Genomic DNA, 27770 nt, shown 5'->3' with positions numbered 1-27770 from the left:
GACACGCTGCAACACGCTGCAACACACACTGCAACAACACACTAACACGACACAGCCTTACCCTCCGCGTCGATCCACGGCTATCTCCTCATGTCGCGCCGCACGGCCACACTCGACACCAGCCGCGTAACAATTGTCATCGCACTGCCACTAAAGCCGGCTCCCGTCCACACTCGCAAACAATATCAATATCAATAATAAACACAAACACGCCACAAGCACCGACACCCCCGCCTAATTTGTTGCCACGTCTATGAAAACAAGCACCGAAAAAATGCCATTCAACACGCTACTTACACACACTACCACTCGCTTACAATACGCGGACCTGGCAACACTACATTCTCTCTCCCATTTGCTCAGAGCCCACCACGTGACCCACACAGGGAGGGAGACGATTGCGTGATGCTTCTATGTACAGGATTCTATAGGTCACCACTTTTGGTGTGACACACATACGGCTTCTGTTTACTAATATGCGTTGTCAACACGTGCTGAGTTGACAAACATTGACCGATTTCGGAGAAGACTGATAGTTTCTCCTTTACTACTTAGGCTGTGGAAGTATTCACACTAGGCAACTTTTGCATTTATTGGCATTGCCAATTTGGGGAGAAAAGGAGGACGAGGAGGTGATCAAGCTCCACAACACCACATTGGTAGGTAGCCTCAAGGCTGCATTTATTTGCCTTCTTTTTCCTCTCGAGGCTGCATGGGATGATGTGAACCCCTCCAGCAGGCTAGGGAGCACCGCTCCGGTTAGCGGAAAATGACCGCGGGGTGCGGGTTGCCAGGTTTTTTTATAAGTAAAGTATTTACATTCAATTAAAAAAACATATAGATATAATACATTTTAATTTACGTCATATTTAGCGGCATTTCGACCAAATTTCTCTGTTCTTTGTCAATGGCAAACATTGAGACGTGTGGGGACTAAAGCTGTATATAGGAGGGCCCTCAAACACATTATTTCATAACTTCTCATCGTGCTCCTAAAAAAAAATGTGGCATTGCCAATTTGGGGAGAAAAGGAGGACGAGGAGGTGATCAAGCTCCACAACACCACATTGGGAGGTAGCCTCAAGGCTGCATTTATTTGCCTTCTTTTTCCTCTCGAGGCTGCATGGGATGATGTGAACCCCTCCAGCAGGCTAGGGAGCACCGCTCCGGTTAGCGGAAAATGACCGCGGGGTGCGGGTTGCCAGGTTTTTTATAAGTAAAGTATTTACATTCAATTAAAAAAACATATATATATAATACATTTTAATTTACGTCATATTTAGCGGCATTTCGACCTAATTTCTCTGTTCTTTGTCAATGGCAAATATTGAGACGTGTGGGGACTAAAGCTGTATATAGGAGGGCCCTCAAACACATTATTTCATAACTTTTCATCGTGCTCCTAAAAAAAAATGTGTGCTACTAGCCGCAATTAAATACACAGTTAAAATAATAAGAAATTTGCGCCAACGACTGCGTCGACACCTGCCGTGGAACAAACGGGACGAACCGAGGCGCATATATGGATAACAACACTACACGCGCGCTGCAACACAAAACAGCTGCATACAACGCGTGTCACTGTGCACTTCTGTATCTGTGGACTTCTGTATCGCAACGCGGGCCAACGCAACTCTGGGATGAGCGGGCCGAAGGCCCGCGAAATTCTAGTATTATACATTGCAATTGAAATCGCATCGCGTTTTCATTATAATACTGCTGGGTTGAACACACCGTCACAGCCTCGCGCTGCAATTGGCTAAAAGTTTAAATCCCCTCCGACGTCCCGTCTAGTAAACTGTAGTGGATATAAACAGTGCATTCAGCTACAGGGGGGCAAAGGGGGAGTGTGCTGTTGCAGGAGAACACCTCAGCATCATAATAGGGAAAGATAGAGGGGAAAAAGGCCAACCTAAATACATTTATATATATTTTAAATTTTGGCTGAAAACTTGTCTATCACCTTTAAGTACAGTACTTAGGTAAATGTAGGGTAGCCTACACACTACACACCTGTAGATAATACACCAGTTACATTATATTAGACCAATTAAGGGATAATAATATACGCTGTGCCGGTAATAGTTGTTGAGAAATAACAGGATGATTAAAAAGAAAAAAGTTTGTTTTAATCAAACTACCGGTATATCAATTTCACCGCTTTTAAAATAAAGTCTATTTGTGATTTGTTTCAGGCAAAGGAGGCCATCTTAGAAATGGACTCAGTGTGTAAGTATTGATACAGTATGTGATTGTCTTCAGATTGCATAAATAAGACATGATGATGATGATGATGTTTGCAATACAAGCACATCGTTTTAAAGGACAACTTCATGTTTTAGGTTGTTATTAGAGAAACTAAAAGATGAGTGTTATTTTTTTTTGTTCATTTGCTGCTTTCTTTCGTTGTAGCGATGTTTTGCTATTTTGACAGTGGGCGGGGGCATTCGAACATGGGGCTAAATATGTAGGCCTATATATTTTTTTTTTGTATTTGTATTATTTATTATAGTCGTACTAGACCCCAGGAAATTACATCTGGCCACAAAAGATCACAGGATCTACTGAATGTGAAGGGGGGTACTATAGGGGGCTGCCATACTGTGTTGTATGGCTCAACATGTCAGTTTGTCACCCCCTTCACATTCAGTAGATCCTGTGATCTTTTGTGGCCAGATGTAATTTCCTGGGGTCTAGTAGGACTATAGTAAATAATAATAAAAAAAAAACACTCACAATTGTGTAAAATAATACATATTTAGCCCCATGTTCGAATGCAACTAAAAGATGAGTGTAAATTTGTTTTCGTTTGCTGCTTTCTTTCGTTTTAGCGATTGTAGCTATTTTTGACAGTGGGGCCACTGTCAAAAATAGCTACAATCGCTAAAACGAAAGAAAGCAGCAAACGAAAACAAATTTACACTCATCTTTTAGTTTCTCTAATAACAACCTAAAACATGAACCTTGTTTGAAAAAAAACTAAAGTTGTGCTTTAACTTTCCTTACAAACCCACTGAAGCGACAAGAACCTTGGTGTAGTCCCGGACAGTCTGCTCTCATTCAATGCACACATCACAGCTGTCACTCCATCCTGTAGTGTAGGCTCACACTCTATAACATTCGACAAATTAGAATTAGACCCTTCGTCACCCAGGAGTCAGCCCAGCTCCTTATCCAGACAGACGTCATGTCAAAACTTGACTACTGTAACTCTCTCCTTACTGGCCTAGCGGCATGTGCACTTAAAGCTGCTATAAGCAATAATATGTCAAAAATGTAATGGCCTTTTTTTTTCTTTCTTTTTTTTTTTGGTATTCAGACAGCCAGCAAAGGGGAGAACGCTCCCAAAACATGTAGTCTCTGTGACTCATCTAGGGGCCGCAATCTGCATTCAAAGATTGTCCTAGAAGCTTTGTCATTGGTCGATTTGCCTGTCTGCTTCCTGATTGGTTAGTCATTGCGACCAGGGTTTTTTTCGACCAATGACAAAGCTTCTAGGAACATCTTTGAATGCAGATTGCGGCCCCTAAATGTGTCACAGAGACTACATTTTTTGGGGGAGTGTTCTACCCATTGCTGGCTGTCTGAAAAAAAAAAAAAAAAAAAAGGTAATTCAAATGTTGACATAATATTGCTTATAGCAGGTTTAAGCCCCTGCAAATTATCCAGAATGCCGCAGAACACTTGATCTTCAACCAGCCTAAATCTTCACATGTGCCCCCCTTCTTCTCCGCTCCCTCCATTTGCTCCCAGTTACTGCCCGCACAGAATACAAAACACTGATGCTGGCCTACAAAGCAACCAAAGGTATGGCACCCCCATATCTTCAAAGCCTGATCCAACCCTATACTGTACAAACCCCTCCCGCTCCCTCAGCAAACACAGGGAGGCTGGCAGAACCTTCCCTAAAACATCCCGGGACAATGTTCCCCACGTTCGTGCCAGACTCCCCGGTGCAGTTAGAACTGCATACTCACTCCCAAATCTGCCACCGTAATCTTCAGACTCCACCTTAGCCCGTAGCACTTTCCATAGCCTGCCAGGCTGATGCAGGGCTGAAATGTGATTTAGAATAGACAGATCATGGTCATTGTTGACCTAGCAACCTGTAGTGTGTATAGTTTTGTTTTTTTGTTTGTTTTAATGTACAGACGATTGATTTTGTTTTTGGATATTCTACTGTTATGGCTCGTACACACTGCCCAATATTTGCTCCGATTATGCTGTCGGAGAGCATTTTTGGCGCTCGCCGTCAAAAACCCCCGATCTGACTAAAATCGGGCTTTGATCGGCGAGGTTTTGCTCGCTGTGTGTGAAAGGAGCTGCGAGAAGATCCAGCGCCGATAAAAGCGCTCGCCAACATACTGTATGCGTGATGTCATCAGTAGCACCCTACTTTATATAATTCCTCCACCTCTTCAGTCTTCAGTTCCACTTTGTTTACATTGTTGATTTTCCAAGCTGGCAGGGAATGGAAACAAGCCTAGGTTTATCTAGCATCAGTATTATAATGACTCAAAGATTAAATAAGTTGCATATCAGCGCCCCCACCACCTCAGGACATTGTGGTACTGCAGCTAAAACAACTGGTCAGCCTGCAATGACATGCATAAGATCTGGTCATCCCAGCTTAGTAAGATGTTAAAAGTAAAAATATTTAGGACGACGTTGAGCCGATTCTACTCTATGGCTCCGAGACATGGACACTTTCAAAGAAATTAGAGAAACGGTTGGATGGCACTTACACCCGCCTTCTAATGGGAGCGCAAAATCTGTCTTGGAAGAGCCACCCATCGACTAATCTATACGGCAACCTTCCCCGTGTTTCTACACTAGTCCGATCCAGAAGAACACAGTTTTCCGGCCACTGCTACAGAGCTGACAATGAGTCTTGTCATGAGTCTGGAGTCCTGCCTCAGGGCGGACCAGAGGTAGAAAACTGTCATTCCCTGATGTCATCACTAGGGACACATGCATCAGTAAGCAGGAACTGGGGATGGCAATGAAGGACCGGAAAGTCTGGCGTGGCGTTGTGACATCCATGATCTCGACCGCGGTCGAAAAATGATGATGAAAACAGCTTCAGAAGCTGGTTCTATCAGAGTTAAACAGTAGGGGGCAGTATCATACTGGTTCTATCAGAGTTAACAGTAGGGGGCAGTATCGTACTGGTTATATCAGAGGTAAACAGTAGGGGGCAGTATCGTACTGGTTATATCAGAGTTAAACAGTAGGGGGCAGTATCGTACTGGTGCTATCAGAGTTAAACAGTAGAGGGCAGTATCGTACTGGTTCTATCTACTGAATGTGAAGGGGGGTACTATAGGGGGCTGCCATACTGTGTTGTATGGCTCAACATGTCAGTTTGTCACCCCCTTCACATTCAGTAGATCCTGTGATCTTTTGTGGCCAGATGTAATTTCCTGGGGTCTAGTAGGACTATAGTAAATAATAATAAAAAAAAAACACTCACAATTGTGTAAAATAATACATATTTAGCCCCATGTTCGAATGCAACTAAAAGATGAGTGTAAATTTGTTTTCGTTTGCTGCTTTCTTTCGTTTTAGCGATTGTAGCTATTTTTGACAGTGGGGCCACTGTCAAAAATAGCTACAATCGCTAAAACGAAAGAAAGCAGCAAACGAAAACAAATTTACACTCATCTTTTAGTTTCTCTAATAACAACCTAAAACATGAACCTTGTTTGAAAAAAAACTAAAGTTGTGCTTTAACTTTCCTTACAAACCCACTGAAGCGACAAGAACCTTGGTGTAGTCCCGGACAGTCTGCTCTCATTCAATGCACACATCACAGCTGTCACTCCATCCTGTAGTGTAGGCTCACACTCTATAACATTCGACAAATTAGAATTAGACCCTTCGTCACCCAGGAGTCAGCCCAGCTCCTTATCCAGACAGACGTCATGTCAAAACTTGACTACTGTAACTCTCTCCTTACTGGCCTAGCGGCATGTGCACTTAAAGCTGCTATAAGCAATAATATGTCAAAAATGTAATGGCCTTTTTTTTTCTTTCTTTTTTTTTTTGGTATTCAGACAGCCAGCAAAGGGGAGAACGCTCCCAAAACATGTAGTCTCTGTGACTCATCTAGGGGCCGCAATCTGCATTCAAAGATTGTCCTAGAAGCTTTGTCATTGGTCGATTTGCCTGTCTGCTTCCTGATTGGTTAGTCATTGCGACCAGGGTTTTTTTCGACCAATGACAAAGCTTCTAGGAACATCTTTGAATGCAGATTGCGGCCCCTAAATGTGTCACAGAGACTACATTTTTTGGGGGAGTGTTCTACCCATTGCTGGCTGTCTGAAAAAAAAAAAAAAAAAAAAGGTAATTCAAATGTTGACATAATATTGCTTATAGCAGGTTTAAGCCCCTGCAAATTATCCAGAATGCCGCAGAACACTTGATCTTCAACCAGCCTAAATCTTCACATGTGCCCCCCTTCTTCTCCGCTCCCTCCATTTGCTCCCAGTTACTGCCCGCACAGAATACAAAACACTGATGCTGGCCTACAAAGCAACCAAAGGTATGGCACCCCCATATCTTCAAAGCCTGATCCAACCCTATACTGTACAAACCCCTCCCGCTCCCTCAGCAAACACAGGGAGGCTGGCAGAACCTTCCCTAAAACATCCCGGGACAATGTTCCCCACGTTCGTGCCAGACTCCCCGGTGCAGTTAGAACTGCATACTCACTCCCAAATCTGCCACCGTAATCTTCAGACTCCACCTTAGCCCGTAGCACTTTCCATAGCCTGCCAGGCTGATGCAGGGCTGAAATGTGATTTAGAATAGACAGATCATGGTCATTGTTGACCTAGCAACCTGTAGTGTGTATAGTTTTGTTTTTTTGTTTGTTTTAATGTACAGACGATTGATTTTGTTTTTGGATATTCTACTGTTATGGCTCGTACACACTGCCCAATATTTGCTCCGATTATGCTGTCGGAGAGCATTTTTGGCGCTCGCCGTCAAAAACCCCCGATCTGACTAAAATCGGGCTTTGATCGGCGAGGTTTTGCTCGCTGTGTGTGAAAGGAGCTGCGAGAAGATCCAGCGCCGATAAAAGCGCTCGCCAACATACTGTATGCGTGATGTCATCAGTAGCACCCTACTTTATATAATTCCTCCACCTCTTCAGTCTTCAGTTCCACTTTGTTTACATTGTTGATTTTCCAAGCTGGCAGGGAATGGAAACAAGCCTAGGTTTATCTAGCATCAGTATTATAATGACTCAAAGATTAAATAAGTTGCATATCAGCGCCCCCACCACCTCAGGACATTGTGGTACTGCAGCTAAAACAACTGGTCAGCCTGCAATGACATGCATAAGATCTGGTCATCCCAGCTTAGTAAGATGTTAAAAGTAAAAATATTTAGGACGACGTTGAGCCGATTCTACTCTATGGCTCCGAGACATGGACACTTTCAAAGAAATTAGAGAAACGGTTGGATGGCACTTACACCCGCCTTCTAATGGGAGCGCAAAATCTGTCTTGGAAGAGCCACCCATCGACTAATCTATACGGCAACCTTCCCCGTGTTTCTACACTAGTCCGATCCAGAAGAACACAGTTTTCCGGCCACTGCTACAGAGCTGACAATGAGTCTTGTCATGAGTCTGGAGTCCTGCCTCAGGGCGGACCAGAGGTAGAAAACTGTCATTCCCTGATGTCATCACTAGGGACACATGCATCAGTAAGCAGGAACTGGGGATGGCAATGAAGGACCGGAAAGTCTGGCGTGGCGTTGTGACATCCATGATCTCGACCGCGGTCGAAAAATGATGATGAAAACAGCTTCAGAAGCTGGTTCTATCAGAGTTAAACAGTAGGGGGCAGTATCATACTGGTTCTATCAGAGTTAACAGTAGGGGGCAGTATCGTACTGGTTATATCAGAGGTAAACAGTAGGGGGCAGTATCGTACTGGTTATATCAGAGTTAAACAGTAGGGGGCAGTATCGTACTGGTGCTATCAGAGTTAAACAGTAGAGGGCAGTATCGTACTGGTTCTATCAGAGTTAAACAGTAGAGGGCAGTATCGTACTGGTTCTGTCAGAGTTAAACAGTAGGGGGCAGTATCGTACTGGTTCTGTCAGAGTTAAACAGTAGGGGGCAGTATCGTACTGGTTCTATCAGAGTTAAACAGTAGGGGGCAGTATCGTACTGGTTATATCAGAGTTAACAGTAGGGGGCAGTATCGTACTGGTTCTATCAGAGTTAAACAGTAGGGGGCAGTATCGTACTGGTTCTATCAGAGTTAAACAGTAGGGGGCAGTATCGTACTGGTTCTATCAGAGGTAAACAGTAGGGGGCAGTATCGTACTGGTTCTATCAGAGTTAAACCGTAGGGGGCAGTATCATACTGGTTATATCAGAGTTAAACAGTAGGGGGCAGTATCGTACTGGTTCTATCAGAGTTAAACAGTAGGGGGCAGTATCGTACTGGTTCTGTCAGAGTTAAACAGTAGGGGGCAGTATCGTACTGGTTCTATCAGAGTTAAACAGTAGGGGGCAGTATCGTACTGGTTCTATCAGAGTTAAACAGTAAGGGGCAGTATCGTACTGGTTATATCAGAGTTAACAGTAGGGGGCAGTATCATACTGGTTATATCAGAGTTAAACAGTAAGGGGCAGTATCGTACTGGTGCTATCAGAGGTAAACAGTAGGGGGCAGTATCGTACTGGTTCTATCAGAGTTAATCAGTAGGGGGCAGTATCGTACTGGTTCTATCAGAGTTAAACAGTAGGGGGCAGTGTCGTACTGGTTCTATCAGAGTCTAACCGTAGGGGGCAGTATCGTACTGGTTCTATCAGAGTTAAACAGTAGGGGGCAGTATCGTACTGGTTCTATCAGAGTTAAACAGTAGGTTGCAGTATCGTACTGGTTCTATCAGTTAAACAGTAGGGGGCAGTATCGTACTTGTTCTATCAGAGTTAAACAGTAGGGGGCAGTATCGTACTGGTTCTATCAGAGTTAAACAGTAGGGGGTAGTATCGTACTGGTTCTATCAGAGTTAACAGTAGGGGGCAGTATCATACTGGTTCTATCAGAGTTAAACAGTAGGTTGCAGTATCGTACTGGTTCTATCAGAGTTAAACAGTAGGTTGCAGTATCGTACTGGTTCTATCAGAGTTAAAAAGTAGGGGGCAGTATCGTACTGGTTCTATCAGAGTTAAACAGTAGGGGGCAGTATCGTACTGGTTCTATCAGAGTTAACAGTAGGGGGCAGTATCGTACTGGTTCTATCAGAGTTAACAGTAGGGGGCAGTATCGTACTGGTTCTATCAGAGTTAAACAGTAGAGGGCAGTATCGTACTGGTTCTATCAGAGTTAAACAGTAGGGGGCAGTATCATACTGGTTCTATCAGAGGTGATTGAGGCTCAAACCATTATAAATAAGTTTGAGGGACATAGACAATATTCTATGAAATATTAAAAACTGTTTTAAAATGCATGTTGTAACTGCTTTAAGGTGTTATCATCATATTTCCAGCCAAAAAAATGTTTTAACACTCATGTCGCCAAAACGCTTCGGAACCCGTCAGATGACGGGTTAAGATTTAACCCCGAAGGTTGCCATACCCGTCAGATGGCGGGTTGTAAGGTTTATATCAATAACAAGCAGCCAAAGCTCAACACTAACCTTCCTTGCTGCCCAGGCTGCTAGACAGGCCCCCAGGCTGCTAGACAGCGCCCCCAGGCTGCTAGACAGCACCCCCAGGCTGCTAGACAGCGCCCCCAGGCTGCTAGACAGGCCCCCAGGCTGCTAGACAGCGCCCCCAGGCTGCTAGACAGCGCCCCCAGGCTTCTACACAGGCCCCCAGGCTGCTAGACAGCGCCCCCAGGCTGCTAGACAGGCCCCCAGGCTGCTAGACAGGCCCCCAGGCTGCTAGACAGTGCCCCCAGGCTGCTAGACAGTGCCCCCAGGCTGCTAGACAGCGCCCCCAGGCTGCTAGACAGGCCCCCAGGCTGCTAGACAGTGCCCCCAGGCTGCTAGACAGCGCCCCCAGGCTGCTAGACAGCGCTCCCAGGCTGCTAGACAGCGCCCCCAGGCTGCTAGACAGGCCCCCAGGCTGCTAGACAGCGCCCCCAGGCTGCTAGACAGGCCCCCAGGCTGCTAGACAGCGCCCCCAGGCTGCTAGACAGCGCCCCCAGACATGTTGGCTGCTGCTCGTAAAACGTTTTGCTCCTCCTCTCGTTGTATTGGGCTGTGTGGGCCGGAAGTGGTTGGTGCAAATTCACAGATATTTCCTGGCTGCCTGCGGTAATTTGTAACACTAATATGTTTATTTTTATTGTGCAGCTTCTCCAGTGCCCCCTGCTGGAGCCATTAATGAAGCACATGGTGGAAGTGTAGCGGTTGCTCCTGTTTTATCTGGATGTAACATCAGTGGTTCAGTCAACATCACTGTCACCACTACTACACAGCAAGGTAATTAACAATGTTGATTGATTGACGTATTTATTAACAGTTTGAAGAATGGCTACATTTCACATGAAGCTTCAACTCAATACAAAGACTGTTAACTGTGCACGACACACTGATAAACAGGGTCCACCATTTTCAATTCATCAGAACATTTAGAGACGTATACAAATATACACTTTTATATAAAAAACAGGAAATCATGTAAGGAGGCAAAAGTGGAAAAATAAACATATACAGTGTCGTATATGGTCAATGATGCCAGGATGCTTCCGTTGGGATAGAATGATGCAAGTCAGACAGTCCAGCAAGGTTTAACATTGGTACCTTTATTATAATATAGAATTGACATGGTCAAAGGACAAAAAGGGAAAGAATGGGGTTTTGGGAGAGGGAATGGGGAAAGGGTAAGGAGAAGTCAGGATCAGTTACAGCAGCAGGATCAGCGGGAAAAGAAGGTAAGGTTCGTCCCCTGTCCGTCCAGTTTTATACTGGCCGAAGACATTAGTGTCTGTGTACACGCACGTCTGCAATGTATGTGTGTATGTGTGTGTGTGTATGTGTGTATGTGTGTGTGGCTGTGTGTGTGTGCGTGTGTGAAGTCCGCGCATGAGGCCATTGTATGTTGAGAAAGACTCATATGACTGGTATGTGTGTTCCCTCTTGAGATCATGGTATGGGGGCAATGTGTGTGTGTATGTGTGTGTGTGTGTGTGTGTGTATGTGTGTATGTGTGTGTCCGAGTGAGTGAGTGAGTGAGTGCGTGTGTGTGTGTGTGTGTGTGTGAGGTGTGCGTGAGATCATTGTATGTTGAATGTATGTGCAGCTGGTTTAACTTATGTCTGCTGGACCTCTGGACCAGCAGGACCTCTGGACCTCTGGACCTCTGGAGTCTCTGGACCCGAGATCCCGGGCGGCCGGGCCTCTTGGCCGGGCCTCTTGCAGCGTTCTCAGCGTTCTCATATAACCGGTGTGTGTGTGTGTGTGTGTGTGTGTGTGTGTGTGTGTGTGTGTGTGTGTGTGTGTGTGTGTGTGTGTGTGTGTGTGTGTGTGTGTGTGTGCAGTCCTGAAATATCCGACAACAGTAAGGGGGAAAGGGGGTGGGGGGATTCAGATTTGACGGGCCCAGTTTCGAATTGCAGCCCTTTGGGAGTGGTTTTGAAGGAGTCAAGGGATTCACATGTCTTAATGACGTTTGACATGTTGGTGGCATAGGAGTAAAAATTAATTTAGTCCCTTGTTTGTGCCGAATCTGGGTTGCACATGGTTTGTTGCACTCCCTCTGGTGTTGTGGACTTTGTTGACATTAAGGAAGTATCTAGACAGGTACCTTGGTGGTGTATCAAATCTTGTGGACCAGACCCATTGCAAGATGCTGTACTCTGTCGTCAAACCTAAGCCATTCCAGCCTGTCAAAGTGGGCAGGGGTGAGGTGGGTTCAGGGAGTGAGGCCAAGTAGGTCTGGAGCCTTGTTTTAAGGGCCTTCAATGTGTTTTTGTTGACCAGTGAGGAGATCCTGTATAGTTATTAGTTCTATAGTTCTTTGGTTGACTTTTTTGATTACGTTGGTGGCCATTTTATCACTGGAAAGATTGGCCTCCAGGATGGAACCTAGGTAGGTAATTTCATATTTTCGTGTGATAATATTGTCACCCATTCTAACCAAGAAGCCATCTGCCTTGTTGAGATTACTATTTGATCCAAAGAGAATGGATTCAGTTTTTCCCAGGTGTAAAGATAGTTTATCAGCGAGCCAGGTGCAGATTCTACCGAGTTCAGAGCTGAGGGCCTTTTCAACCTGTTCCTGTCCGAGACCAGCAGTGCTGAGTCATCTGCGAACAGGAACAAGTTGCAGTCACAAGCTGATGTCATGTCGTTTACATATATTAGGAACAGTAAAGTCCCTAGTATGCTTCCTTGTGGAACGCCACAACTGGGAGGAGGGGTTGGTGGGAGGGCCAGTGTTCCGTTCACCTCCACCATCTGTTCTCTCCCCTCCAGGTAGGATTGCATCCAGCTCACTGATGTCCTATCAAAACCAATTGCTTTTAGCTTGTTAACCAGTATGGAGTGGTTCACGGTGTCAAAAGCCTTTTGGAGGTCCAGCATGACCATGCCGCAGTATTTGCCAGCATCCACCTTGTGTTTGATGTGGCCGCTCAAATAGAGGAGGCGTGTGTCAGTGGAGTGGGATGTTCTGAAGCTCAAATAGAGGAGGCGTGTGTCAGTGGAGTGGGATGCTCTGAAGCCGGATTAGAATTCGTTAATAACACTTAAACTCACTGCCAGACCGTTTGATTGGTCCTAATGTTGGTGTTAATATCACTTAAACTCACTGCCAGACCGTTTGATTGGTCATAATGTTGGTGTTAATATCACTTAAACTCACTGCCAGAGTGAGTGGCACAGTCAACGCTCCACACGTCCCAAACTCTTCTCCCTTCTGGCTCCAAAACTATGGAATGCACTTCCCATCACAGTCAGAACTGCAGCCTCACTCCCAATCTTCCGCCGTAGTCTGAAAACCCACCTCTTCAGACTCCACCATGGCCCGTAGCACTTGCCCATTTAGCCTAGCCCCTTAGATAGCACATTATGTAGACTTAGATAGTATTTTAAACAGACCTATAGCTTGTTACGTAGACAGCTCTAGAATTGCACTTTATGTAGTCATAGCACTTTATAGTACACATGTATAATATATTATATAGTATAGTATGTATAGTTAACATAGATACTCCACTGTTATGTTCTTAGTTTATGATTCATGATAACTACTTTTTATATATGTGATGTATGCCATGCTTTTGTTATTGCTTAATGTAAGTCGCTCTGGATTAAGAGCGTCTGCTAAATGCCTAAATTGTAAATTGTAAATTGTAGTAGTGCTGTCGCCTCACAGCTAGAAGGTTTCGATTCCCGCTGGGAACGTGTTCCTTCTAAACTCTCCCGTGTCAGGTGAAAAGAAGCAGCTTGGACTCCTCATGCACAGAAGGAAGCATGAGGTCAGTCTGCTGCCCCCCCCCCCTCCCCAGGTTGGCAGAGGAAGTGTAGCGCCCAGGATTACATTACATTTGTCCTAATGTACAGTAGGTGTTAAAATAACACTTAAACTCACTGCTAGATAACTCACCTCAATTCAGCTTTAGACTTAGGTTATTTAGAAATAGCATGCGAGCTTGTAGATCTGCTATTTTCAAAAGCTGTGTTTCGATTGTATACGTTTTTTTAAACTTGTGAAATGGGACCCAAAAAAAAGGTCCCACCTCAGGCATTAAATTCATATTTTATATATAATAATATAATAACTCAATATGGCCACTGCTCTACCTGTGGTGATTGATAGGAGACCACATGGTATACATGAGATTAACAAACCAGATATAAGGTTGAAATAACAAATTCATGTTCATGCCCTTTGGTGATGTCACTAAAGGTCCACTTCATTATTGTTATGGAGGGGAGAATGACCTGTGTAATGGGGTTGAGTGTTACTGGGTGACAGAGCTATAATATAAGGCTATTTTATTAATTAATCATTATTGTTATGGAGGGGAGAATGACCTGTGTAATGGGGTTGAGTGTTACTGGGTGACAGAGCTATAAGGCTATTTTAATAATTAATTGCATTATGTAATATCACTTAGATAATGACAATAGAATCATTACAGGCTACGTATAATTACAATAGACAACATTACATACATCTTGTGTCCACTCAGTCACAGAGCTCACTTCATCATCCTCCTCTCCTTATCCAGGAGCTGAACGTCCATCACAAGACTCGACTGACAAGGCTGACGAGGGTGAGTCATGAAACCATCTGGACAGAGATGTTTGTTTTATTGTACTATCCAGGTTTTTCAAGGCCTCATGGTGTCTGTTTCACATTATGACCTATCTTTGTTGAAGCGTAGGTCGTACCAGCATTTGATTTAAACCCCTGGATGTCTTGGATCAGGACACAGCTCCCCCTATAGAGCGCCACAGTCCCGCCCCCTACCATGGAAATTAAACCCAATGCATTTTTCCCATAGACATTTCATAAAGTATTTATTTAAAGACTGTTACGCCACGGACAAAGCCAACTCGAGTCGTGACAACTCATGACAACACAAAAAATATTTTGGACCAAACAAATAATTACAAAAAAAGTGTTTGTTGTCATGATTTGGCACGACTCGAGTTGGCTTTGTCCGCGGCGTAAACGTCTTTAAATAAATACTTTCTGAAATGTCTGAGGAAAATGAACGGAGAATCATTTCCTGGTCCATGGTAAGGGGCGCGACTGCGACGCTCTATAGGCCAATAGTTAGTCCTGTTCAGAGAACTCTACGTCATTTTCTTATTAATAAATACATACAATGATGCATTTAAACTAATTTAATTAGGCCAATACAGGTATTGGACTTAATATATGACTGAACAGTATTAGTATAAGATATATCCTATTTTGAAGATTAACATTAGTTAATAATAACACAATAGGCTACAACTTGTGTTACAACGCATAGTGTAGTTCTCACAAAATACTGAATGTTCATAAAATAGAATAGCTTAAATCAGGTTTTCAACCTTTGTATTTCCAGTACACCTCCCCCATGCACAGTACCTAGGGTCACCAGATGTCCCCCTTTGCGAGGGACCGTCCCTCATTTCCCAAACATTTCAGGCGTCCCACAAATTGAGACCCTGTCCCACATTGTGACTGACAGGCATCAGTGTTCAAATTGAGACCCTGTCCCACATTGTGACTGGCAGGCATCAGTGTTCAAATTGAGACCCTGTCTGTCCCACATTGTGACTGACAGGCATCAGTGTTCAAATTGAGACCCTGTCTGTCCCACATTGTGACTGGCAGGCATCAGTGTTGAAATTGAGACCCTGTCCCACATTGTGACTGGCAGGCATCAGTGTTCAAGTTGAGACCCTGTCTGTCCCACATTGTGACTGACAGGCATCAGCATCAAATGCCCTAATAGTTAGTCCCCTAATGGTTGGCCTTCTGTTGTAAAGCTCTCTCTTTTATCTTTTCCTGCTAAATATGTTTCTAAGCCCGTTAAAATAACAAGATAAATATCCCCTAGGCTACGGTACTAAGTCAGCCATACCACCCATGACCAAATAGCACTTTAAAACAAAATGTGAGACGCCAGAGGGGTTTCATAACAAAATGATAGGCAATATTAGGCCCATTATCACATCATGGCATTTACTGTAAATAGCAACTTAAGTAGGTCTAATAAATTGCTACAAGTCCGTCCGTCCCCGCCAACCCACTTGTCCCACACAAGCGATAATTCTGTCCCTCAAATGAACAGTTTGGACCTGGTCACCCTAAAAGTACCACCATTATAACTGATGTTAAAATCAACGATCATCTCGGTATCTCCAACTTGTAGGTTTTTAGTGTGGGAACACCACTTCGGTCTTGTCTGAAGCCCAGGTAGGTAGAGTCGAATGAAGCTTCTCCAGAAGCCTAATTCAAAGCTTCTGAGAGGCCTGACATTGATTCCTTCTTCAGTGACTCGCCCAATGGCTTGGAATTAAGGATGCCTTCAATTTCAACAAGCACTGTATGTAGGACTTCTTCAGTGACCGACTGTGTACTAATGGTGAGTTGGAGCGTTTGTTTTAAGGACCTTATTTCTCACTCCAAACAGCTGCAGAAATGGGGGGGGGGGGGGGGGGGGGTGGGGGTTGGTGGAGTTGAAGCGGAACGCGACCTGTTGAGATGAAAGCTGGGCTGGTATGTCTGGCTGCAGAGAAGAGAATGTCTCCTGTAGCTCTCGCTCTCCTCCCTTGAAGTTTGTACCCCAGTTGGCGGGCTAATCAGAAGGCTTTCTGCTCTCTCTCTCTCAAGGTCGTCCTCAGACGAGCCCTCCATTGTTGCTTCTAGTCATCCCGGTTCTCCATACATCCGGCCAGCTCGTTGGTGCTTTGCGCTCCTGCATCGTTCTTGAGTACATCCACATATGTTAGTAAGGGACGTCCTCGTGACCTCGTGAACCTCGTGTGCTGGTTCCCACAGCACCAGTTTTGCTGTCTGGGAGCTCTTGGTGTCTTTGGCAGTGTCCTGCTAGTCTCATTCTCCTGGTGTCTCTGGCAGTGTCCTGCTATAGTCTCATTCTCCTGGTGTCTCTGGCAGTGTCCTGCTAGTCTCCTTCTCCTGGTGTCTCTGGCAGTGTCCTGCTATAGTCTCATTCTCCTGGTGTCTCTGGCAGTGTCCTGCTAGTCTCATTCTCCTGGTGTCTCTGGCAGTGTCCTGCTAGTCTCATTCTCCTGGTGTCTCTGGCAGTGCCCTGCTAGTCTCATTCTCCTGGTGTCTCTGGCAGAGTCCTGCTAGTCTCATTATCTATTCTCATTCTGCTGGCTGTATTTTCTGGCTCACCCTTGGCATTCCATCATACAGATTCGTGTTGGTAACATGTGTGCTGTTGCTGATGTTGAGTACTGAATGCAGCATCCTGGTGTAGCACCCATCTAGAGACTTCTGCAGGGTTGGCTTCAGGGTCCAGCATTCACCGCCGTATAGGACAACACTCTACCAACGAGGTCAAGGTTGGCCGCAACTCAACGGCTCAGTAGAGCCGTCAGAGGTAGGCTAGCTGTATGGGAGATACATACTCAACTCAACGGCTCAGTAGAGCCGTCAGAGGTAGGCTAGCTGTATGGGAGATACATACTGCCTCTCATAGTTTAACCCCTTGCTTTCCTGTGCTCTGTACGGGTTGATGCGAGCCGCGTTGATGCGAGCCGCGTTGATGCGAGCCGCGTGACCTGGCTAGTCTGAAGCAGAAAGGTTGCAACCAACTGAGAACTTGTGTACATATGATATGATATTTCTCTCTACAGACAGGATACTTTTAGCTCCTGATAGCCTCGTACAAGCAGGCTATCAGAGGCGGGTAACGGTGTGTGTTCTTTATACAGTGTGTATGTCATTCCTTTTTACAGAGGTGGACAAAATGGTTTTAACTAGGGCTGCGCTCAGGGTTAGTTTCAGTCACCACAAATGGTGTGTCTCTGGGATACAGAATGAGTCACAAGTGTCATAGCATAACATTATAATTTATTAATGGCATATTTAATAAAACATAATGTTTGTGCACGCCAGACAATGCTCAGCAGAGGAGCCTCATACCATACGTGCATGTGTGTGAGGTCGGGATTATTTGTGATGGATTTATGCCTTTTGGGGGGTGCTGTGAGACCAGTACCCCCGCTACAAGAGAAGCGTAGCAAGGCTGAATTTGAGACATTTTAGGAGGTAGTTAGTAAGCCCAGCACTTTTATCCTCTCTCAGTGTAGCTTTTGCCCTGGCTAACACACTGACCGTGAAGGGACCATCATTGATGTTGAGGTTCTGGAGGCTTCAGAGTCCAGCATTCAATGCCATATAGAAGAACAGACTCTATCGTTGCATAGAAGAAGCTGAGTTTTATTTGACAGGGGAGGTTGTTCACTGGTTGTTCACTGGTCATGCCGTTCAGGGCCCTCCATACTTTCAGGTCTTGCTCAGTTGAGTACCGCCCAGGTACTTGAAGTCCTGGACTTCCTTCAGAGCAGTGCCTCCTGTTGTTGTCTGCAGCAAGCAACAAACCTCAGAGCCAATCTGGAAAATCTTGTGTCGATACCTGAGAGGAAGTCCAAGTGCAGTGCTCTGGTGGTCATGCACTTGAAGATGATGCCCCATCTCTCCTCAGTTCTTCTACCGATGTTGATGTTGGAAATCCTGGTGGAATAAAAGACAGGCTTATGGAGACGTAGCCGGGCTGGGGGAAGATCTGCCATTTGGGGTACCTGCGGTTTCCCTCGCCACTTCCATCATCCGACACAACACTGCTGATGGCGTCGAACAGCTTCTCTTCCTCTGAGGATCCAATAATTCCGCCTCAGTTCAGCAAAAACACGTTCACTTCCTGGGTGATGGAGCTGGTCGTCATGATGCTGAATGAGGAGCTGTGTTGTGGTCTTATGTTTAGGATCAGGTCAGGATCTAAGGGCTGTTGAGTGTCATAGCTGCGCTCCAACTGAATTGAGCAGCCTTGTCCAACTCTGGGTGAGAGTAATGAGACGACTACCACTTGGTAGCAGCTGCCATTCATTGGGGAAACACTCCTGCTGCTTGTGCTGGAGTAGAATATTCTCAGCCTTTGGGACCAGCGACTATCGGCCGTCAATTCTTAGGAGGTGTTTGCCGCAAATCTACATACCTCTTGGATTTCGACTATGCTCTCTAGGTCGTCCTCAGACGAGCCTTCCATCGTTGCTTCCAGTCATCTCGGTTCTCCATACATCCTGCCAGCTCGTTGGTGCTTTGTGCTCCTGCGTTGTTCTTGAGTACATCCACATATGTTAGTGTGGGACGTCCTCGTGACCGATGCCCATGTGTTGGTTCCCACAGCACAAGTTTGCTGGCTGGGAGCTCCTGGTGTCTTTAAAAGTGTCCTGCTAGTCTCATTCTCCTGGTGTCTCTGGCAGAGTCCTGCTAGTCTCATTCTCCTGGTGTCTCTGGCAGAGTCCTGCTAGTCTCATTCTCCTGGTGTCTCTGGCAGTGTCCTGCTATAGTCTCATTCTCCTGGTGTCTCTGGCAGAGTCCTGCTAGTCTCATTCTCCTGGCTGCTATTTTGTCGCTCACCCTGAATATTCCGGCATACAGATTCTCGTTGGTAACATGTGTACTCTTGCTGATGTTGAGCACTACGCGTAACATTCTGGTGTAGCACCCGTCTAGAGCCTTCTGCAGGGTTGGCTTCAGGGTCCAGCATTCACTGCCATATCGGAGAACAGATTATACCGTTGTGTAGAAGAAGCTGAGTTTGATATGTCTGGGGAGGTTGGAGTTCCCTACACTGGCCAGCCATTCAGGGCCCTCCATGCAAGTGCCTTCCTCACTTTTAGATCTTACTCTGTTGAGTTTACGCATGAGCCCAGGTACTTGCAGTCATTTACTTCCTTCAGAGCAGTGTCTCCTGTTGTTGTAAGGGGTGGATGTTTCATTTGGATGTTATAGGTGATCACCTCAGTTTTCTTGGCATTCATCCGAAGGCCAACCTTGGCACACTCGGACTCCACTCTGCTCAAGAGCGCCTGTGCTTGCTCCATGTTGTCGGAGAGCAGGCTGATGTCATCCGCATAGTCTAGGTCTGTCAGGACTACTGCAGGATGTCTTCTTGACCTCCTTGGTGTAAGAGTGAGGACAAGATCCTGCTCTCGTCCACTGATGGCCTTCCTGAGTGCGTAGTCCAGGATGATGACAAAGAGGAAGGGGGCTAGGGTGTCTCCTTGCAGTACCCCAGCCAGGATGTCTAACTCCTCTCTGTCGCCATCTGGGGTCACCACCTTGGCCCTTGTTCCTGCATACATGGTCTCTATTGCCCGGAGCAAGTTGGGAGGGACACCGTAGGCCTTCATGATCTTCATCATGGTGCCTCTGGGAGGGACACCGTAGGCCTTCATGATCTTCATCATGGTGCCTCTGGGAGGGACACCGTAGGCCTTCATGATCTTCATCATGGTGCCTCTGTGTAAGTCAATAAAGCACAATACGGCCATCAGGTTGTTCTTCTTCACCTCCTCGATTAGTCTCCTCAGGGCCAGGATCTGGGCTAGTGTGGTTATATCCTCTCGAAAGCCGTTTTGGTTTTCCCTCAGGTGAGGGTCGATGGCATGCCGAATCCGGTTTAGTATCATTCGGTACCTTTGCAGCGATACAGGTCAGGCTGATGCCTCGGTAGGTCTCCAGATTTAGGCACTGGGATGATTTTGGAGAGAGACCACATGTCAGGCTTGTTGCCTAGCAGGGCCAGGTTGCAGAACTCAAGGATGATGTTGGAGAGAGACCACATGTCAGGCAGCCTGTTGCCTAGCAGGGCAAGGTTGCAGAACTCAAGGATGATGTTGGAGAGAGACCACATGTCAGGCAGCTTGTTGCCTAGCAGGGCCAGGTTGCAGAACTCAAGGATGATGTTGGAGAGAGACCACATGTCAGGCAGCAAACTCAATGACTGTGAAGGGACCATCATTGGTGTTGAGGTCATGGAGGAATGATGGTATTTCTTCCTCCTCTCCATCTGATGTGTCCAGCAGCTTTCGGAAATGGTTAAACCTGCGTATACCCACAAACACCTTAAACAGTCAGGAATCTGAATACAGCAAGGCGAGCACTGTAGTTGAGTCAGTCCAAAAGGTGGTCTGATGAATCTGAAGGGTCAGCTCCTCCTTCAACACCTTGGACATCTGTGCCCCTGTCAGTGCCGTGCGTAGTTTGAGGCGAGGGATAGACTGTTTCCTTTTGGGCGCTACACGGGATCTAGCAGTGAGAAAGGCAGTTTCCACTTCCCCCGCTGCATTTTCCGTCCCGAGATATGGAACAGAGTCATAAGGTCTCTCTGAGGCATCACAGATATGGAACAGAGCCATAAGGTCTCTCTGAGGAGATGTGAACTTCTCTCTGACTGCTTTCAGAGTCCATCTTCTTGCTGTAGCATCTTGGAAGGTTGATTGTTTGCAAGGTCGGGAGCGCACACACCCACTCCTGCCAGGAACTAAGGATCTCTTCATGGTCGTCCAAGTCCCTCCACTTGTCCCACAGTTGCTGCACCACCATTTTGGCCCTGGTGGTGTGAGCAAGCCCCCAGTAAGGCTAGCCAACGTTGAAGCTGGCCCTACCTACTGGTGAAATGTGGAACTGCAGCACGTTCATGGAGGTGGACGGACATTCAGTGACGTCATGTGCGTAACGTGCGTCATCCCGGACCTCAAATTTTAGGTCCGGGCTTAACTTCCGCTCGCTCGAGCCATTGAGTTAAAATTGTACTTCCGGCAGTCTTCCGGGTGCTTCAAAACGCCACTGAGCAACTTCTATTGAAATTAATAGCGGGGGGGGGGGGGGGGGGAGAATGTCGCTCCGCTCCATTGTCTCAGCTCAAAGCCTCCAGTGGCCAGTGTGTCTCTCAGCTTGTCTACCAGGCTCTTTGCCTCCTTATTGTCAACGTAGAATGACTTCCAGACAGTCTCTCTGATGTCATCACTAGAATGACTTCCAGACAGCCTCTCTGATGTCATCACTAGAATGACTTCCAGACAGCCTCTCTGATGTCATCTGCTGCCATGGTAACCATTAGTTGATGTTGATGCTGCTGTCATGGTAATCGGAGGCAGATACGTCTTTCCTCAATCAGAGGATTATCTTTTATTTCTCGACAGAAACCTAATAACATCCCCAGCAGGAATCTGGGCAACTCTCTTCACAGCAACACGTGTATCCTCATGCAGCCATCCCAGCCAATAGCAGAGCCGGGTGTTGCTTTTGCACCCTAGAACCCTCCCTATGATTGGCCACTAATCACACATTGAAATAATATCTGTATAATATTTTGAGTAGCGTTTCATGCATTTTGAACCTCCAGTAGATCACCCAATACAGTTTAAACACCCAGTAGATCACCCAATACAGTTTACAGTTTAAACATCCAGTAGATCACCCAATACAGTTTAAACATCCAGTAGATCACCCAATACAGTTTACAGTTTGAACCTCCAGTAGATCACCCAATACAGTTTAAACATCCAGTAGATCACCCAATACAGTTTAAACATCCAGTAGATCACCCAATACAGTTTACAGTTTAAACCTCCAGTAGATCACCCAATACAGTGTAAACATCCAGTAGATCACCCAATACAGTTTAAACCTCTAGTAGATCACCCAATACAGTTTAAACATCCAGTAGATCACCCAATACAGTTTAAACATCCAGTAGATCACCCAATACAGTTTAAACATCCAGTAGATCACCCAATACAGTTTACAGTTTAAACATCCAATAGATCACCCAATACAGTTTAAACATCCAGTAGATCACCCAATACAGTTTAAACATCCAGTAGATCACCCAATACAGTTTAAACATCCAGTAGATCACCCAATACAGTTTAAACATCCACTAGATCACCCAATACAGTTTAAACCTCCAGTAGATCACCCAATACAGTTTAAACCTCCACTAGATCACACAATACAGTTTAAACATCCACTAGATCACACAATACAGTTTAAACATCCAGTAGATCACCCAATACAGTTTAAACCTCCACTAGATCACACAATACAGTTTAAACATCCAGTAGATCACCCAATACAGTTTAAACATCCAGTAGATCACCCAATACAGTTTAAACATCCAGTAGATCACCCGATACAGTTTAAACATCCAGTAGATCACCCAATACAGTTTAAACATCCAGTAGATCACACAATACAGTTTAAACATCCACTAGATCACACAATACAGTTTAAACATCCAGTAGATCACCCAATACAGTTTAAACATTCACTAGATCACCCAATACAGTTTAAACATCCACTAGATCACCCGATTCAGTTTAAACATCCACTAGATCACCCAATACAGTTTAAACATCCAGTAGATCACCCAATACAGTTTAAACATCCACTAGATCACACAATACAGTTTAAACATCCAGTAGATCACCCAATACAGTTTAAACATCCAGTAGATCACCCAAAACAGTTTTCGAAAACACAACTCGTCATATTTTAGTAACCAAAGAGCTTTAGCTCGTCGACGTGACTCCGTCATGACAAAATAGGCCTTAACAAAATGTCGGCATCTCTCACTCTCACTCTCACATTCTGTAACACACACACTTAATGATGTCATCTACAATGATGTCATTCTATAACACACACTTAATGATGTCATCTATAATGATGTCATTCTATAACACACACTTAATGATGTCATCTATAATGATGTCATTCTATAACACACACTTAATGATGTCATTCTATAACACACTTAATGATGTCATCTATAATGATGTCATTCTATAACACACTTAATGATGTCATCTATAATGTTGTCATTCTATAACACACACTTAATGATGTCATCTATAATGTCATTCTATAACACACACTTAATGATGTCATCTATAATGATGTCATTCTATAACACACACCTAATGATGTCATCTATAATGATGTCATTCTATAACACACACTTAAGGATGTCATCTATAATGATGTCATTCTATAACACATACTTAATGATGTCATCTATAATGATGTCATTATATAACACATACTTAATGATGTCATCTATAATGATGTCATTCTATAACACATACTTAATGATGTCATCTTGTCTTTGGTCATTTAGAAACTCTTGCTCTGTGTAAACAAGAGCTCAAGTCTAATCAGAGGCAGAAGATTCAGCGTTTGAATCACTGGATCTCAAAAGAAAGACCAAACCCACTTTTGAGTGACATGTTCACAGAGGTCTACAACACAGTGGGAGGCAGTGGACAGGTCAATAAAGAACACGAGATCAGGCAGATTGAATTGGCATACAGCCAAACAGCTGGACCAGAAACACCAATCAACATGGACGACATAGTGGAACCTTCACTTGGACAAAGTGAACCCATCAAAACAGTGATGATGAAGGGAGCGGCCGGCATTGGTAAATCAGTACAAGTTCAGAAGTTCACTCAGAACTGGGCAGAAGACAAAGCCAACCAGCATGTCGACTTTGTGTTTTCATTCAATTTCCGAGAGTTGAATTTGGAGATGAAGGAGAACAACAAGTACAGCATGGAGGGACTTCTTCATCACTTCTTTAGTGAAACCAAGAAGATAAAGATCTGCACCTTCCACCAGTGCAACATTGTGTTCATCCTGGATGGACTGGATGAATTGAAGGCAGCTCTAGATTTCCCGAACACTGTGAAATGGACTGATCCGTTGAAGCCGACCACAGTGCACGTCCTCCTGACGAACCTCATCCTGGGGAACTTGCTTCCAAAAGCTAAAATCTGGATAACCACACGACCTGCAGCCGCCGACCAGATCCCGTCTGTTGACAGGGTGGTAGAGGTGAGAGGGTTCAAAGACCCTCAGAAGAAGGAGTACTTCTTCAAGAGATTCCCTGATGAGCAGCTGGCCATTAAAATCTACTCTCACATCGAGACATCCCGAAGCGTCCACATGATGTGTCACATCCCGGCCTTCTGTTGGGTCACTTCTAACGTTATGGAAAAAATTGTGAGCACAAATGAGAAGGGAGAGCTGCCAAAGACCCAGATCGCCATGTACCTCCACTTCATTGAGATGCAGTCCTTATGCAAGAATACCAAGTATCCTGACAGGAAACAGTATGATGTCATTCTGTCTCTGGGGAAACTGGCTTTTGAAGGGCTGATGAAAGGCAACCTGATCTTCAAGGAAGAACACCTGACAGCGTCTCGCATTGATATCAGCGACGCAGCAGTGTACTCAGGACTGTTTGGAGAGGTGAGCGGAACGTACAGGGACAAGATGTTCTCCTTTGTCCATCTGAGTGTTCAGGAGTTTCTGGCTGCCCTCCACGTCTTCATCACTTTCATCAACAGTGGTGACAACCTACTCTCAACCTCCATGATGCCCAAGCTTTTCAAAACCAAGATTCATCACCTCTACCAAAGTGCTGTAGACGAGGCCTTAAAGAGTCCAAATGGACACCTGGACTTGTTCCTGCGTTTCCTGATGGGCCTCTCTTTGGACACCAATCAGAAGTTCGTACAAAAGCTCATCAAAAAAGGGAAAATCTTCCAGACCAATCATAAAACCATCAAATACATCAAGGAGAAGATAAAAAAGAATCCATCTCCAGAGAGAAGCATCAATCTGTTCCACTGTCTGAATGAGCTGAATGATCATTCTCTAGAGGAGGACATCCAACGGTACCTGACGTCAGGACGTCTCTCCACAGACAAGCTCTCTCCTGCTCAGTGGTCAGCTATGGTCTTCGTGTTGCTGTCTTCAGGAAAGGAGCTGGACGTGTTTGACCTGAAGAAGTACTCTGCTTCAGAGGAGGCTCTTCTGGGGTGTCTGCCCGTGATCAAAGCCTCCAAGAAAGCTCTGTAGGTTCACTGATAACTGGATACATTTCAAATATTATTTGATCTTTATTTAACATCAAATCTAATACATGCACCACTATTGTTTCTTCAGGCTGAGTGGCTGCAACCTGTCGCAGAGATGCTGTCAGGAGTTATCGTCAGCTCTCAGCTCCAGCTCTAGTTGGAGAGAAGTTGACTTGAGCAATAACGACCTTCAGGACTCTGGAGTCAACCTTCTGGCAGAGGGACTGGGGAGTCCACACTGCATGTTGGAGACTCTCAAGTCAGTATAACCGTGTTTAAATAAAACCTAATAAGTTTCTAAATTCAATGGAACAGAATGTAACATTGTGAAACTTCTGTGTGTGTGTGTGTGTGTGTGTGTGTGTGTGTGTGTGATATTTATTTCATTATATGATCTTTATTTAACATGAAATCTAATACATGCACCACTATTGTTTCTTCAGGCTGAGTTGCTGCAACCTGTCGGAGAGATGCTGTCAGGAGTTATCGTCAGCTCTCAGCTCCAGCTCTAGCCTGAGAGAAATTGACTTGAGCAATAACGACCTTCAGGACTCTGGAGTCAACCTTCTGGCAGAGGGACTGGGGAGTCCAAACTGCATGTTGGAGACTCTCAAGTCAGTATAACTGTGTTTAAATAAGTTTCTAAATTCAATGGATGTGTGTGTGTGTGTGTGTGTGTGTGTGTGTGTGTGTGTGTGTGTGTGTGTGTGTGTGTGTGTGTGTGTGTGTGTGTGTGTGTGTGTGTGTGTGTGTGTGTGTGTGTGTGTGTGTGTGTGTGTGTGTGTGTGTGTGATCTTTATTTAACATGAAATCTAATACATGCACCACTATTGTTTCTTCAGGCTGAGTGGCTGCAACCTGTCGGAGAGATGCTGTCAGGAGTTATCGTCAGCTCTCAGCTCCAGCTCTAGCCTGAGAGAAATTGACTTGAGCAATAACGACCTTCAGGACTCTGGAGTCAACCTTCTGGCAGAGGGACTTGGGAGTCCAAACTGCATGTTGGAGACTCTCAAGTCAGTATGCCTGAACCTGGGTTCAACTGTGTTAAAATAAAACAAAAGGTTTTAAAATCAATGGAACAAAATATAACATTGTGAAACTCTCTCTATGCGTGTGTGTGCGCGCGTGTGTGTGCAGTTTGTCAGGATGTCTGGTCACAGAGAAAGGCTGTTCTTCTCTGACCTCAGCTCTGCGCTCCAACCCTTCCCATTTGAGAGAGTTGAACTTGACCTTCAATCATCCAGGAGAATCAGGCGAAGCGATGCTCTCTGCTGTTGTGAAGGATCCACGCTACAGACTGGACGCTCTTAGGTACGAGAGACTTGGTGCGTGCGTGCGTGCGCGTGCGCGCGCGTGCGCGCTTGCGCACGTGTGTGTAAGAGACAAAGACCAAACACAACATTTTGGTCGGAACAATGTTCTCAATCATTCTGTGATGCTGTTCTGTATTATTTAATGTTTAATGGTGTAAAATCATAGTTTCTATTATCATAGAGAATATTGGCTTTGTCTCTCCTCCAACTCCAGTGTGGACTACAGTGGAGAGTGTTGGCTGACACCAGGTCTGAGGAAGAGAATGACGTGTAAGTTTATATTCTGTTTCATTCATTATTACTGTACTTTTATTAAGGTTATTGTAGCTGTTAATTTGTATTGGGGGGGTGGGGGGACCACTGATTTAGATGAGCAGCTCATATCCACAGTATGTGACATCATTATTAACTGAAAAAAGATGATAATAACCATAACGTGTAGGCCACGTTATATTTATGGGGGATATATATATAAGTCCCCAAAACATTTAGGCCGTGAACCCCCTGTTACCTCCTGGCCTAGCTGATGTACCCCCAACGCTCAGTCTCGTTGTATTTGGACGAAAATTATATATTTTTTAATATGATTATGGCAAATAATCCCAGAATGTCACTGCACTGAGAGACATGCAGCTGCTCTATACATCTCCTTACAACAGTGTTACTGCTCTATACATCTCCTTACAACAGTGTGTTACTGACTATACATCTCCTTACAACAGTGTTTTACTGACGATACATCTCCTTACAACAGTGTTTTACTGACTATACATCTCCTTACAACAGTGTGTTACTGACTATACATCTCCTTACAACAGTGTTTTACTGCTCTATACATCTCCTTACAACAGTGTTTTACTGACTATACATCTCCTTACAACAGTGTTTTACTGACTCTATACATCTCCTTACAACAGTGTTTTACTGACTCTATACATCTCCTTACAACAGTGTTTTACTGCTCTATACATCTCCTTACAACAGTGGTTTACTGACTATACATCTCCTTACAACAGTGGTTTACTGACTATACATCTCCTTACAACAGTGTTTTACTGCTCTATACATATCCTT

The 27770-nt window shown here is 44.9% G+C and overlaps 3 protein-coding genes across 3 annotated transcripts in view; all 3 read left to right on the top strand.

The window, feature by feature from the left end:
* The window catches only part of LOC306931453 (pleckstrin homology domain-containing family G member 3-like), a gene marked incomplete at both ends in the record, with an annotated part of 70673 nt that extends 46877 nt beyond the window's left edge, over positions 1–23796 (top strand). Inside the window, 5 exons of the mRNA XM_079512855.1 lie at positions 2196–2229; positions 10327–10455; positions 14211–14255; positions 23640–23696; positions 23759–23796. Coding sequence (XP_079368981.1) covers positions 2196–2229; positions 10327–10455; positions 14211–14255; positions 23640–23696; positions 23759–23796 — 303 coding nt within the window. The remainder of the gene's footprint in view (positions 1–2195; positions 2230–10326; positions 10456–14210; positions 14256–23639; positions 23697–23758) is intronic.
* LOC306931298 (NACHT, LRR and PYD domains-containing protein 1b allele 3-like) overlaps positions 1–27770 on the top strand; it is a 136450-nt gene that overhangs the window by 70393 nt on the left and 38287 nt on the right. The gene's annotated exons all lie outside the window — the stretch shown is intronic.
* Positions 23805–27770, top strand: part of LOC306931452 (uncharacterized protein) — a gene marked incomplete at its 3' end in the record, with an annotated part of 40201 nt that continues 36235 nt past the window's right edge. The window contains exons 1-6 of the mRNA XM_079512854.1: positions 23805–25380; positions 25472–25642; positions 25827–25997; positions 26226–26396; positions 26521–26694; positions 26911–26966. Coding sequence (XP_079368980.1) covers positions 23864–25380; positions 25472–25642; positions 25827–25997; positions 26226–26396; positions 26521–26694; positions 26911–26966 — 2260 coding nt within the window. The 5' untranslated portion in view covers positions 23805–23863. The remainder of the gene's footprint in view (positions 25381–25471; positions 25643–25826; positions 25998–26225; positions 26397–26520; positions 26695–26910; positions 26967–27770) is intronic.

The sequence above is a fragment of the Electrona antarctica genome (assembly GCF_951216825.1).
Source record: "Electrona antarctica genome assembly, chromosome: 10".
Taxonomy (NCBI): domain Eukaryota; kingdom Metazoa; phylum Chordata; class Actinopteri; order Myctophiformes; family Myctophidae; genus Electrona; species Electrona antarctica.
The sequence above is the reverse complement of the archived record's forward strand: the minus strand, read 5'-3'. Positions and strand labels throughout refer to the sequence as shown.